General features: G+C 55.2%; 1 protein-coding gene across 1 annotated transcript in view; it reads left to right on the forward strand.

The window, feature by feature from the left end:
- Nucleotides 1–335, forward strand: part of IUM83_12338 (Enolase) — a gene marked incomplete at both ends in the record, with an annotated part of 1,229 nt that extends 894 nt beyond the window's left edge. Inside the window, one exon of the mRNA XM_067936959.1 lies at nt 24–335. Coding sequence (XP_067800149.1) covers nt 24–335 — 312 coding nt within the window. The remainder of the gene's footprint in view (nt 1–23) is intronic.
- Nucleotides 336–15,329: the final 14,994 nt, after the last annotated feature.

Raw genomic sequence — 15,329 nt, forward strand, 5'->3', positions numbered from 1 at the left:
GCGTGTCGCTGGCCGTGGCCAAGGCGGGCGCGCCAAGGGCGTGCTGCTCTCAGCACTTCGCCGACCTCATCGGCAACAAGAACCTGGTGCTGCCCGTGCCCAGCTTCAACGTGATCAACGGCGGCTCGCACGCCGGCAACAAGCTGGCCTTCCAGGAGTTCATGCTGCCCACGGGCGCCGAGAGCTTCTCGGAGGCCATGGTCATGGGCTGCGAGGTGTACCACCAGCTCGAGCGTCATCAAGAAGAAGTACGGCCAGGACGCCACCAACGTGGCGACGAGGGAGGCTTCGCCCCCAACATCCAGAGCAACCGCGAGGGCGTGGAGTCCTCATGACCGCCATCGCCAAGGCCGGCTACGACGGCAAGATCGGCATCGGCATGGACGTGGCCTCGTCCGAGTTCCTCACCAAGGACGGCAAATACGACCTGGACTTCAAGACGGAGGGCTCCACCGACCTGCTCGGAGGAGCTCGGCCAGCCCAAGGACCTGGCCAGAGTTCCCCATCGTCAGCATCGAGGACCCGTCTGACCAGGACGACTGGACGCACTACTGTCCTTCACCGCCGGCATCGGCGAGCAGGCAGATCGTGGGCGAGACCTGCTGTGCACCAACCCCAAGCGCATCGCCACGGCGCTGGACAAGAAGGCTCGCAACGCCCTCCTGCTCAAGGTCAACCAGATCGGCAGTGTCAGAGAGCGTGGACGCCGTCGCGCTCCGCGCAGAAGAACGGCTGGGCGTCATGACGTCGCACCGCAGCGGTGAGACCGAGGACTGTACATCGCCGACCTGGCCGTGGGTCTCGCCACGGGGATCAAGACGGGGCCCGTGCGCCGGAGCGCCTCGCAGTATAACCAGCTGCTGCGCATCGAGGGAGGCCCTCGGCAGCGACGCCAAGTACGCCGGCAAGCACTTCCGCAACCTCCAAGATGTAAGCTGACAATTACTATTAAGACGGGAGCCAGCCCGACGCGTGCGTGGCGAAGTGTAGGCGGAGCTAGGTTCGCCCACAGAAAGACAGCGTGAGCAGGTTTGCGCTGCGCCTTGAGTTCTCAGAAGAAATTAATTTGCCCAGTTGGGCGCGTTCTGTCGTACCCACGTTTGTCTCTCTTTCTACTACTACTACTACTACGTAGTAGTCATTTTCATGCGAGTGCGAGCTTTAAGTTGTTTGGCACGAATGCACCTCGCATTGTGAGAGCTATGGATACAACGTGTTGTAGTCCATTTCATGAAAACGCAACGAGAGCGAGCTGCTGTATCATGTTGTAGTGGATGTGCAGCCTTAAGTCCAGGATCATACAACTAGTGCATGCACGTTGAGCAACTTGTATTGCGGTAGAACCCTTACATCACGGCCTACATCGCAGAGCATACCAAGGATTTCTCGAATACAAGACCCAGAGGAAATAAAGTCCTGTCAGGAATTACGCTGCAGCGTTCCCATTTGAATGAAGGCACAAATGCTGACCAAGTCTGAAACTTCACGACCCAAAACCTTATAAGCAGACTCGCTTCAGTAAGAATGGGAACCGTAGTATTTTATACCGGTCTGGTTTCGTGTGTTCGCTTTGCCTGTTACGATATTCACCCCGGATGGCTTCGGATCGCCTATTTAAGTACTCTAACACCAACGCTGTCTCGCTTCGGGAGCTCTTCATTTTGGCATGATCTCCTCCACCGTGTACACATCCCACTTTCGAACACTCTCATCTTGAAGGTATCGTTTTCCTTCATATTCTTTATTACAATCGGAGAAATCGGCTTTGACCTTTTCGGGGATGATGGCGGTATTCTCCGAGTGGCATTGTCGCAGAGGTCATTTTCTGTGATAACCCAAGAAGACCCTTCAAACTTACGCGCTCTTCATTTTGCATTCGTGCCTACGTCGTCGACACCCGTAGTATCGTCGCTGTAGGAACCTCTTGCTGACGTCGCCGTTGGCAAGGTCATCGACCAGATCCTGGGTCTCGATTTTCAGCACACTGGTAGCTGGTGACGCCGCGTCGCATTCACAACTCACGAAAAGCGCACACAGAGCTACGAGGAGGAAGCGGCCTGATCGCATGGCGCTACTGTCGTTGAGCTTGCGTGGTCCAAGGAAAGTTGCAGAATGAGGAAGTTTCCGCTACCGCATTCCTTTTGCGCCGCATACAGCTTCATTTAGCCAATCACAGAGCTATATTTTACCTTTCGGGAAACTTCGTAAACACAAAAGCATTTATATATCACACCTATTGAACATTGTATTGCTCACTTTTTTTTTTACCAAAATCAGCCCAACCCATAAGCCGAGAAACAAAACCAAACGCCTACAAATACAGAGGAATACCACACACGCCGTGCAATTAGCATGTATAGTGTCAAATATATACTCATCGTTCCCTCATAACTTTCAATATTTATCATTTGGGGTTCGACAGTAGTTGAAAGACGCTAGAGACTCTGTACGGCACTGTTATTTTTTTGACGGGCTCAGAAACTTCAGTTGAGTATCGACAATTGACATTCATCCGTTAATATAAATCCTAGAAACCCGTATTAGCAGATATGACTAGAGATTTGTAGGGCAGACTCGGCAGTTCGTTAGTGACGCGTTAGCTCTGCAGAACACGACGGTATCTCGCGATCCTGCACAAACCCATTAAGTGCATCTCGGACGCGAACGGGGGTGTCGGACTGAGGCGTAGATTTTAAGTACGAGAGCTGTCGACTGAGGCTCCCCATTCACTGATCGTTCTATAGCAATCGCGTGGATGCTGCTGACTTACCACTGAGATCTGACTGGCGATCGCTTCACGCTCAATATTGCTTATGAGGCTAGTCGTGCTCCACAGCTACAGCTAACACTATTTACAATGCTAGGATACTGTCACAGCGAGACTCCCCAGAGTGCTAGTGTCAACAGCGAGCACCCGAAAGCATGCATACCATAAATCTCTCAGTCATATCGCCTTGTACGGGGTTTCGGTTAATATTGGATTTTGTATTGGGATGGGGTGGTCCTAATTTGTGTCGACCTGCACAACCAGTTTCTGTATACGAGCCACCCGTTAAAGTGCAAAACGCGAGTGTTAGCGCGTAGCGTATCTTTCTCAGCGTCTTTCCTAACCTACTCGTCGAACCCCCACCTCAAAATGATAAATATTGATTGAGTTATGAGGGGAGCACAGGGTGGTCCTATGTTTGACGCGCACCGTACTCACCCTCGCATCCGGATCTGAATCTCTATCAAAACACATCCTAAATGACATCACGGAACCATACAGACAGTGTCCCTGCTGAATTCAACTGTATCGGCTATCTACCGCGAACACAAAGTGTGCGGAGTCTGCCAGCACAACGATTTGCCTATCTCAGTACATTATATAATATATATCCAGCTTCACGGGACGATGCTGACATATAACAAATTTAGGGTCGAAATTCACCAATCTCGAAGAAAAGCAGTGCTAATGCAAAACAAACGAATCGAATCAAGACCAAACACACCAATTGCAAGCGCCTAGTAACCGACCAAACCAAAAGAGGTCTGAACGAACCGTCGTTAAATCCACAAATATTACTTGATGTTTAATAATTTTCAAGAAATTTTTCAAATATGATACTACTGTTAAGGATGATAAATTTTAGGCTGGTGCCTGACGCACATGTATTAAAAGGAAATTCGGTACTGTATCTGGATGAACTTTCTGAGCGGACGATTACGTAGGGTCTGATCCGACTGGAGTGATCGATCATACAGGTGTCCCTGCTGAATCTGCAACGCGCATCGGCGATCTACCGCGAAGCACAGAGTGTGCGGAGTCTGCCAGTCACAGATTCTGCACAGCTGTTCTGGTGATATGTACTGAATTAGTAAGATCATTGCGGCTAAATGTCTCTCTGCGGGAAAACATCGAGTTGCTAGATCACGGTAGAAAACAATGAAAGGCGCCACAGAACATTATATCTTAGATGGGGATAGCACAGTGCATCAAGAGTCTCTTTACGCGCATTAAGGTCGAGGATAGCATTTGATCGGTATATTGTAGGGCGCCGCAGGAGAAGATCCACCAATCTATACAGTCTTGCTAAAGCGTCACGGTTGTTTGAATGCTGTAACCCGGCCTCTCTATCAGGAACTGCTGGATGCATTCTGGCATCAGTACTCGCAAACTCGCATGTCGATTCGTAACATTCTTCACTAAAAAAGCAGTACATTGGCGTCTATAAAAAGAAGTACATTAGCTTCTATGCGTTGGGCCACGTAACTGAACGGGGCACGATTACCTACCAGGTTTACCTTGAGCTGCAGGTCGTTCACTGCAGGCACCGGTGTCGCCTTTGCGTGGTTGGGAGGAAAAGCTGTTCTGTTATTGTTGCCCGAAGGCTTATCTTGGTCTCTTAAGTTTCCTATCGATCAATACAAATATCAAGTATAAACGCGTCCGTTTTGGACCGCCAGTTGTAACTCACGACTCTTCGGCGCTTTCTCTGCGACGTGGCGGCGTTACCGACGACTCAAACGGCCGCTGAAACGCCACCGACGACTCGGGACAGGCGCCGATGACTCATAGGTTCGGGTCTTGCCAGTAGGTTCGCACCGTACTTAGCGAGCTGCAACCGCCCGCTCTTGACTTGGGACCGTCGACGAGTCATCGTCACCGGCCTATTTAGGCCAATCAGCGATCAGGAGTTTAGTCCAATGACTGGCGATGGGTTGTGACTTGCCAGTTAACGCCGGCGCCTCGAGTCTTCGTCCCTCGTCCCGCCTTTGGGTTTGGCTTGGCTTCATTTCCCGATACCACAACTGCCCCCACCGTGACTCGAGCCGCGTGCTGGTGAGCGTCGGGGTGCTCCTGTGCCATGGTTGGTTCTTCGCGCGCTGCCCAGTCCGCCGTGAACTCGGTCCTCAGGGCTCTCGGTGTATCTTAGTCTTCGCTCCAGGTAAGCCGTCTTCTTCTTATTCTCTTGCCGTCTTCACTCCTAACCCGGATCTAGGTATCTTGGTCAGTCTTCGCCAGGTCGAGGAAGCTCGCTTGGTGCTGGTAGTTCGCCTGCTGCTCCTGCTCCCTCGCAGTCGGCGGTGTCTGAGGATGAGAGCGCTGCTGAGTCGACGGCCAGTTCGGCCACGGTGAGTTTCCTGCCGTCTTCTCGCTTTGTTAGCTTCACGTGGATGCTGATGCTTGGCGGCTTTGTGCGTCTGCTTCCCAGGTTGTCTTGTCATCTCCGGAGTTGGGCTCACTCGCTGTTGGCGATGCGCCGAGCCGCTTCGCTGGACGCTTCCGCTGAGTCGTCCGCGTCTCTGGCCACCTCTCCGGCTCTTCCTTCGGTACGTCTCGTTGACTGGCACCTTGATCTTGAGCTGCTCGCTTACCTTCACGGTTATTGCCTTCGTTTCTTGTCATTCAGGATACTTCTGGTTGATGTGCCTGTTGGTAGTGCTGCCGGCGACTCAGTTTCGATCCAGTCGTCGGAGCTGCTCGGTGCTCTACTTCGAGCGCTGAGGCCAGTCGTTCCACCACCGACGACTCGCTGATCACGGTGTCGCGTGAGGCCCTGAGCAAATCGTCATGGAAGCCAGTGCTGAGGCGTCGGAGCGCGTGATCGCGGTGTTGGGTCCTCGGTTGATCTCATCGGTCGTCTCAATGTCACTCTGCACCAGGGTCCCAACATTCGTGGGGACCGCCACGTGGGCTCTCGCTTGGCCGCTGCTCGCTCGCTGGAAGACGTGGTGGCGGCGGCTCAGCCCAACATGGGGGTCCACGATGACATCAATCTGGATTTGGCCGTGATGCGAGGCCAGTTGCACTCCGCTGAAGCTGCGCGTGCTGCCGCCGAAAACTCGGCGATGAAGGAGTCGTTCAAGCACGAGAACACCATGGTGTTCCTCGCAAGCGCGCGCGGAACTCGAGCACTCCAAGAAAGAGGTCAAGCGTCTGCGGGTCCTGGAGGCTCACTACCTCCAGGAGATGGAGGGTCTTCGTGGAGCCGTGGATGCGCACACCGAGACGGCCGCCCGCTTGGAGAACCGCGTTAGAGTTGCTGACGACGAGTGCAAGCGTCTGGCTCTCCAGCTCACCTCGCGAGCAGAGTTCAGGCTGGTGTGGCGTCGACTGCACAGAGCAAGCGTCTTCACGATCTTCTGGCTCGCTTTGATGCCGGCGATGACTCGTCGTCGACTCGCCTCCAGCGCCGAAATGAAGACCTTCAAGAGCAGGTGAAGCGGCTCACGCGCGCCAACAGGACTCTTCGGGCGCATGTCAAGTTTGAAGACATGGATCCAGACGTCCTCGTGCTGATCTCTGAAGGTTCGTACTGGTCGTTGTGTTGCTGGATGTGCTGGCTTGTGTTCTGCCGATGACTCATGCTTTACAGGTTTGTCGACTGGCGAGTTGAACTGGGACCTGCTGGACATTAGCCACGAGACTCGGCGGGTCCTCGGACATGCTGGCCAATGCGGATCCGTCTCGAACCGAGGATGCCATTGCCGTTGACTTGGCCCACGCTGCTTTCCTGGAATCGGACTCATGTTGAGTTGTCGTCGGAGGAGCGGTCGGCTGAGGCGAACAAGACAACGCCGGGAACTCGTGCTGCCGATATCGAAGCGGACCGGGCTGTGCGCTGCGCAGATTGGTTGCTCACGCAAGCGTTCCTCGCGCCGGTTCTCATCATGTTCGTCGGTCAAGCTCTGTTTCTCGTCCGGCGTCGCAAAAGCGTTCGTTCCTCGTCACTCCGTCGCAGTCCGTCCGCCAGTCGGGCAAGAGACCTCGCCGCCCCGCCGAAGACTCAGCTTCGCTGTCCGTGGCTCTCGTACGTCTTCTTCCCGTCGAGGTGGTAGCCGTGAGTCTTCGGTGACAGCTCCTGGTGGTTCTCGGCCTTCTCAAGATGGTGAGCGCTTGAAATGGAGGTGGAGGTTGTCGAGTCTTCCGGAAGTGTTCCTGCGGCCGCAGAGTCTCCGCCCGCGTTCAGTGCGCCCCGAGTGCTTCCAGGGCTTCGTCGTCCAGGGCAAGTCGAGGCGGAAACCCCAGGGCGATGGGCTCGTTCTCAGCGATCTACTGGTCCGCCCGCTCGCGCCGCCTTCCGCCGCTGCTGTCTTCGTCGGACAGCTCACCGTTGTTCCTTCCCGCAAGCCGTCTCGTGTGGTGGAGTCATCTGATGAAGATGCTGTTTCGTCGAGCACTATTTCTCCTCCTTCCGAGCAAGTTCACGTTGATTCTAGCGCTTCTCTCGAGTGGTCACTGGTTCGGAGGCGGAGAATTTGGTCGTTGGATCAGTGATTGAGTTATCGGTGGGCGTCCTCAATCCTCTTCTCTTGAGCTCCCAGGTTCTGAGTCGTCGGGAGCTATCTCAGGTGCTGTGGAGCCTAAGAAAACACCTCCTGTCCCCCCGAAGACTCACACGAGTCACCGTCGACAACGCCGTCGTCCTTCCGTTCCACGCCAGCCTGCGTCTTCCGGAAGCAGCCGAGTCGTCGCCACTTCGTCGTCCACCCTGGGTCAGATTCCAGCCCCGGCGTCATCCGATGGTGCCGTCGCCGGCGCGGGGCAGTTACCCTCGTCCCCATAGGGCTGGCCGTACATCGAGCCCTTTTACGCGTCCTGGGGCTCTCGCGCTGGACCCAGATGCTAAATGCTCGGTTGCCTGCACCGGTGCCCCGGGATCTCCGAATTATTTCCAGTCCTGAAGGCATCGCGGCATTCGCGGACTACAAAACCCTGATCATCCGTGGCAGAAGCTTCGCCGGCGACTCCTGTCTCAAGCGTGTCTTTTGACACTTCAGAGTTTGATCCCGACTCCGGTATCCCAGTTAGCTTCGCCGATGACTCGAGTGATGGGGTATGGAGCAATTTTCGTGGGAGCGGCGACTCGGACAACGTCGACCTTGGCTTCTCGCTTTGGGAACGTGATCACTGGATCCTTCCGAAGGCAGTGGAGACTACGTTCTCCGCAGTTGCCGCTGACTTGGACATGATGGACTGGACTGCCGCGCGGAAGACTCGGACGAGGAAGGACTTGGATACTTTGAAAGCCGCCTGGTCGAGGTACGTGGTCGAGCGCAACAAACGCGACCGTCTCCGCGCCAAGGTGGTCCCCTACATCTGGGGGCAGCAGCCAGGATCCTGGTTTCGGAGGAAGCCCGAGTTCATGCTCGAGCCGACCATGCCTGGGTATTCTCTGGAGTACTTGCCTTGGGAGCCCAAGACTGCCGACTGGTTGAGCGAGGTCGCTGCCCTGGATGCTGCGGAGCCTTGGCGGAACGGCTGGATCGATGTGCCGGAGCAGCACCCTACAACACCACGTTCGTCCCATGCAACCCGTCGGCTCCGCTCGTCCCGGCTGGTTTTTCGCGCGTCGATGTTGGTCGTCGAGTTGTTCCAAGTTCGTCGCTGCAGCCGGGTGAATTGAGCTCAGAATGGGTGGCCGAGTTTGGTGGTGCTCGCGTTCCTGCTGCGTCTGAGTCTTCGCCGACTGCTGCGTCTGTTCCGGAGGACCAGTTCTGGATGCTGCTGGTGGTTCCGATGACTCGAGCTTGCTTGGTGTCTTGCTCAGCGTTGCCTCCGATCCTGATTGAGTTGAAGTCGGGTTCAAGCGAGTCGTCGGCAGCGTCTTCTATCCATTTGGTTTTCGTTTCCAATTCCGCTTCTGAGTTGCCGTTGAGTTTAGCTGTCCGTCTTGGTAGCGTTTAATTTTCAAATGCAAAAGTAGTACTGCAGTAGCTGTTTTCGTCTGTGGTCTTGGGCTGCGTTGCCCCAAGTACAGGTCGTCATGGCGGTGACTCATAGCCACCTAGTCTTCGTCGGCAACTTGAACCATCTGCAGGCGCTGTTCACTTCGTTTTCGCCGCAGGTAATCATAGAGGAGCCCTCCACAAGAAAGGTTAGCGGCTGGCCCACGTTGGTTCATCGTAGCCGACCCATTTGACTCTAAACTCGCACTGCTCTTCAGTTCCGTGGACAACGGCACACGGTCGTCGAGGATGGCTTCAACTTCATACTCTCCTGCCACGTGATCTGGCTCCCAACTATCTTCAGGGAGCAGTTCTTCGTCAAAGTCTAGTCGCGTGTCGTCGACGAGTCCGGGCGCGAGGCGAGTCTTCGGTCGATCTCCAAACTCATCAACCAGCTTTAGTCGGGATATATGGACGACTGGGTAAAATCGGTATCCACTGCGGTCCGGTAACTCGAGTTCGAAGGCATAGTCTTCGATCTTTTTTTTATCCGGAAGGGTCCGTGCCACCGGTGTGCCAGTTTCTTGGTAAGGCCGGGCTTGCCTCTCCATGTACAACCAGACCCTGCTGCCGACATCAAACGGGACCGGTAGCATTGATTTTCGGCCTGCAATCGGCTCAACTCCGCCAGTCTTCGGTGGATCCACCCTGTCCCGAGACATGTCCCCTGTCCCACAAACGGTTGGTGTGGTGCACCGCCGACGACTCGCGAGTCGTCGGTGGCACATGCGTACTTGGTTTGAGCGACAGGTGACTTGGGACGGGGTGTCTTGTCCCGTAGACGGTTGGTCTTTGTTGCCGCCGACGACTCGTGATCCCGAGTCTTCGCCAGTATTGTCTTCTTCCTGCTGAGTTTGGCGTTGTGTTCCCGGGCTCTGCGAGTCTTCTCGGTGGCTTGGTATTCCTTGGCCATTTCCATAGCAATCTGCTGTTGTCTGTTGATTCGCGGCGCCACGCCAGTGCGTCTGACTGCTTTGGCGTGCCGTGTCGGAGCGAGGATGACATGGCTTTCAGCGTTGACTGGGCATCCCACCCGTGCACCAAGTAGAATGGTGTTTCCTTCCGAGTCGTGTCTTGTGAGTTGTTGATGGCGAAGACTAAGCGCTCCACGATCTCGTCCCAGTCTTGTTGGAGCGGGTCTTCGGCGTATACCTTGACGGATTGCATTACAGTCTTGACTGACCGTTCTTGCTGTCCGTTGGCTTGCGGCCGGTAACTCAGCGTTGCTCGGGACCTTGACTGCATCATTTCTGCAAACGCTTGGAACACTTCGCTCATGAACCGTGGGTCGCGGTCATGACGGATAAGTGATGGCGCACCGAATCGTCGGTATATGCATTCTTCGAATGCTTGTGCCACCTTGAGTGCGCTCGTATCCGCCATGGCTTTCGCAATGATGAAACCCGTAAAGGAACATTGAAGAGCAGCAGGGCTGTGTTGCCCCTCCGAGTCTTCGGCAGTGGTATCACAAAATCCATAGACACTATCTGGAAAGGTCGTTCCGCCAGCACGTTGCCAGGAGAGTATCCTTCAGTTGGGGCGGCTCTTGCTGGTGCTGCAATCGGGGCACGATCTCACGTGCTTCTCCACGTCGGTGTAGAGTCCCAACCAGTAGTAATCTCGCTTGACTCGCTGGTAGGTTCTCACCACACCCTGATGGCCGCCTTCCAGCGAGTCATGGCAATTCTGGAGCACTTCTTGAATCATCGTGGTGGGTACCACCAGACGCAACGAGATCTCCTCTTGCGACTCAGCGTCACGCCGACGACTCGTTCCCATGTAGTGTAGCAAATTGTTTTCCGACACACGAACTTATCTGCGATTTTCCATGCAGCTCTGGCGGCTCGGTATCCAAGTTTCTCCACATCTCCACGTAACAAGGTCTTCAGGTTAGCCCATCGCAATTCTTCGTCCTGAGCGGCAGCTATTCGTCGTCGTCTTTCTTCTTGACTTCCACAGGATCAATGTCTTGTGCGTTAGGAGCTGCTGGTGGAGCTTGGGTCGTTTCTGGGGTTGAATTTCAGGAGGTTTCCGGTTAGGTCGAGTCTGCGGCGGTGACTTCGGCTTATCGTGTGTGAATCGGACATGTTTTTTCTTGCTCTTGGTCTGCGCCCGAGTCATCGCCAGTAGCATTCCAGGTTCTGGACGTACGAAATCAGCAAATGTCTTGCGTTTCACGGTCGAGACGCCGCTCAGAGCTTGAATAGAGCCTCCTGGAACCAGGTTTTGTGCTTCTGATCCTTGCGGCGGCGACTCGTAGATCACTTCTTGTATCCGATTGAGTCCGGCCAACTCTGCTTTCCGGGTTTCACTCAGAATGACCTTGGAAACTTTTGACTCCAAGGCTTCTGTTGCCAATGCGTCCGCGGCAGCATTGTATTCGCGTACCACGTGCAGGTATTTGGCTGACCGCAACCGTGCTGTGATCTCCTTGTGATGATTCAGCTGTGCCATCAGTGAATCCTTCCGGCAAGCTATCACCCCTAGGGATTGCTGGATCGCGAGTCTCGAGTCTCCCACGATCACTAAGTCTTCGGCACCGTGTTCCATCGCGGCGAGAACGCCGTTGTTCATACCGGTGTACTCGGCGATATTGACCGTGGTTTTCGCGAGGTAAGCGTTCGCTGCAATAACTATTTTCCACTCCGGAAGGCTCCACACGATCCACGAGCAACTGCCGTAACCACCATACTTCTCGGTCTATGCTGACCCATCGACAGATGCCACGAAGCCTGTATGAGTCGTCGGTAGGCGTGCATAAATCAAGTTTGGGTCCATGCGAGTCGTCGGTGAGCCTTTAGACGGCGGGGCAACCAGTTCCAATGAGTCATCGAGATCCACGAAGTTGATCACCGTCGACTGGAGCAAGTGGGCGAAGGCACAGGCCTTCTCCTTGACTCGTTGGACGATCAAGTACCACGGGGAGAGCAATACCGCGAATTGTACAGCTCTCCCAAAGAGCGACTTCGACTTGGTAACCCACTCCAATGTGGAGAAGCGAGTGTAGACTCGTATTGTTCGTCCCGCCAACTGAGTGTAGCAAGTCTTCAGCAGTAGCAACAGTGCTAGCACCTCTTTCTCCGCCGCATGATAGTTCATCTCGGCCTCCTTCAATACACGTCCGCAGAAGCGAACAGGGTGCAACTTGTCATCATGCAGCCGTAGCAGCGTGGAGCTTAATGCCCACTCATTTGCGAACAGCATGACGTGCACTTCCTTGGTGCGGTCGAAGTGGCGGAGTATCGGCGCTGCCGCAACCTTGTCTTGGAGAGCTTGAAACCCGGCGGGCAACTGTGAGGTCGCCCTCCGGCGCGAAATCGTTTTCCTTCAGCTGGTACAGCGCCGCGCCGTAGACAGCGAAGTCTTGGATGAAGCGGCTGTAATAATTCAGCGCACCTAGGAAAGACTGCATTCCTTCTTCGTTCGTGGAAAGACAGCTTAGTGATCGCGTCTAGCTTCTTTCGGTCGGGCCGAATGCCGTCTTTGACACTTCATGGGACAGAAAGTCAACGCGTCCTTGCACGAAAGTACTCTTGGTAAAGCTGACGCTGATCCGGCACTCTTCAAAACGACTGAGGAGCCGATCCAGCGTCGCCAAACAACTGTCGAAGTCTTCGCCACCGAAACAGATATCGTCCACGAAGGATCGCCGGTCGAACACAGGTACCAGCGACGACTCGTCGGCTACGTTGGTCGTAAACATAGCGGCTTCGGGGCTGTTAATGAGTCGAGTAATGGGTTCAGCTGTCTTCGAGTCATCGCGAGCAGCTGCAAGCTTGGTTCGAGTCGTCGCTGTAGTGCCTGGTAGGCGAGGCGACGACTCGAGTCGTCGGCAGTGTTCTGCCGAGTCTTCGGCGGCCTTCATTTTTGCTGCAAAGGCGTTCCAGCCGCCCTTAGGTTGCACAAATCCCCACAATGCGTTGTCTATCATCCGTTGGTAGATCATCGGCGCGTTCTTGAGGCCAAAAGGCGTTCGTAGTCACTCGAAGTGCCCCAGAGGACACAAATGCCGAAATCTTGCGCGCACGTAGAGTCATCAGGATGGCACAGAATCCGCTGGCCGCGTCGAGCGAGCAGAACCAAAGATAAGTCTCCAAGTCTGTGAGCAAGTCGTCGACGAGCGGCATGGCGTACTCCAGGATTGCCGTTACCGCGTTGACCATCTTGTAGTCGATGCAGAGGCGGATGTCTTGGCCATTCTTCTTGAGGATAATGACGATTGGCGAGGCCCACGGGCTGTCCGAGAACGCGATGAGCCCTGCCTTGAGCAGTCCTTTGAGGAGTTCGTACAATTTCTTGAGATGCTTGAATGGGATCCGTCGGGCCCGCTGTTTGATCGGCGCATGCCCCTGCACATCTATGTCGCAGACAACGCCATATGCCGGCGGTGGGAGTGCATTCCCGCTTGCAATCATGATACTTTCATGGCGTCGGAGTACTTCGATCAGGCTCCCTTGTTGGTCTGCCGACAACTCGGGATTCTTGACGTTCCCCGCCGAGTAGTTGAGTGTAGTCGGCTCCGGCCCGATAAATCGGGGAGGAACGCTAATTCATGCGCGTAGTCCTCCAGTTCGATGTCCGCTGCCGGGTGTTCCGCCGTCTCGTCGCTTCTGTCGACGGTACCTTCCGTGGCCAGTACACGCATTACTGCTATGAACGTCTGGTCGAGAGTCGTTGAGATGTCTCCGGCTTCTCGGCTGGGTGCAGTCTGAGTCATCGGTGGATGCCTCTTCGGACTGCACTCTAGTCCTCGGTCATCGTCGCGGCGCACCGTCGACTCAGCAGTCTCCAGTCCTGATCCAGCTGCTTCTGGAGTCATGGCATCATCGTCAGTTGTCGTCACCCCCGTCGAGTCGCCGGCAGTAGCGTCGAGTCGTCGGTGACGTTCTTCCGCTATCCATTCTGAGTCATCCGTCACCGACGAGTCGTCGGCACTGTCACGTTCACTGTTGACGGGTGGTTTCTCGGCCGAGTCTTCGTCCGGTCGCTGCAAGATACCTGTGGGTGTCGGGTAACGCACTTGTTCCACCGCTGGAGGCTGCTTGGCCAACCATTGTTGGTAGAGTTCAGCTTCCCACTTGAGTAGTGTCTTGTCTCGTGCGGCAGCGTATGCGAGTACCTGCCATTCTTTGTACTTTGCGGAATCTTGCCGCACGTAGCCTTCAGTCTTCGGCAGCGACCCAATCGGAACCCAGACTATCACCGGGAAGTGCACCGGACAACTCGCCAGCCTATCCGTGGCGTTGGTAAGTCGAATCCTGACCGGACGTCACCTGTAGAACCTGGTGACAGTCGGGATGAATGTCTCAGTTCGGCCAATCCAAGGCACGTGAGACGTCGGCTCGGGTTGTCGCCGCTGTAGTTTGAACTCGTCCCATTCGTGGCCCGGTATTTTCATTGGTTCCGTCGGACCGTACGCGACGTGGCTTCCTTCGGCCTCGTCCATCATGTTTTGAGTCTTGATCAGCGGGATCATTACCTCGTCGGGGAGTTTGGCCGTCGCGTTTAGGAGGTCCAGTCGGATACCGGCCGTGATCATAAAGTCGGTGTCTAGCACCACTTCTACCCCGGCGCAGTGATCCATTATCCAGACTTCAAAAACATAAACGCGTTCCCATCCAAGGGTGACTCTCACCTTCGCTCGGCGAGTCGTCATCATCTTGCCCTTGGTGATCCCTTGTACATCCATGCAACGTCCATGCCCCCACTACTTCGCGGAGTTTCAGTCGTTTGGCAAGTTTCTCTGAGATGACACTGACGTTTGCCCCAGTGTCCAGCGATTTCCTCGTGCGCGAGTCGTTCACGGCTCCGTTTACCAGTGTCCGCATCCTTACGCGCTTGTCAAATTTCTGCGCCGACCACCATCCCATCCGTTCTCCAGCTAAGAGTCGCACTTCTGGAACGAGTCGTCGGCGCGAGTCTTGTTGTATTGCGCTTGTCAGCCAGTCTTCGGCGGTATCTCCCACCTCTTCCTTATAGTCTTCGTCACACCATACACCTCCACTGAGGCAGCCGTCTCTCTCCTTTTCCAATTCCGTCGTCTTCATGTCGTTGTCTTGCTCAGTCTTCGTCCATTCGCACTCGCCCACAAATGCAAAGATGCACTCGGCTTCAATTGCGGGCTCGGCTAACTGTGGCAGCCCGATTGGGACCAACCCAGTCGTAGTTGGCGGCCTGCCTAGTTTAAATGGTCCGAAAACAGGAGTTCTTGGAGCTCGGGTGTGAGGTCTTTCTTGTCCACCTTGGACTTGACGATCTTGGTGATTTCTTGGAATACTTCACATTTTCCGGCGTCATGCACTTGTTTGCACAGCTTGCACCGACGTCGGCAGTAGTGCGCCGAGTGATAGAGGCCACCGCAGGCGGCGCACGGCCCATACTGGCGAGGTTTCTCGTCGCGGTAACCGCGGTTCTGGAACCGATTGTCCCGGCCTTAGCTGCGCCCGGCTGAGTCACCCCAGGGTTGTCGGTTGGCGGACCGGGCGTACGTGCCTTCGGCGGCGACTCGTCGTTCGTTGTCATTGGCTGCTGCAAGGTAGTGGTCGCTTCCGTCTGACGAATAGCTATCACCCCAGTCTTCGCCGCAACGTTGTGAGTCGTCGCTGCCGTGTTCACTT

This window comes from Phytophthora cinnamomi, assembly GCF_018691715.1.
Source record: "Phytophthora cinnamomi strain GKB4 chromosome Unknown Contig2, whole genome shotgun sequence".
In the NCBI taxonomy this organism is placed as follows: domain Eukaryota; phylum Oomycota; class Peronosporomycetes; order Peronosporales; family Peronosporaceae; genus Phytophthora; species Phytophthora cinnamomi.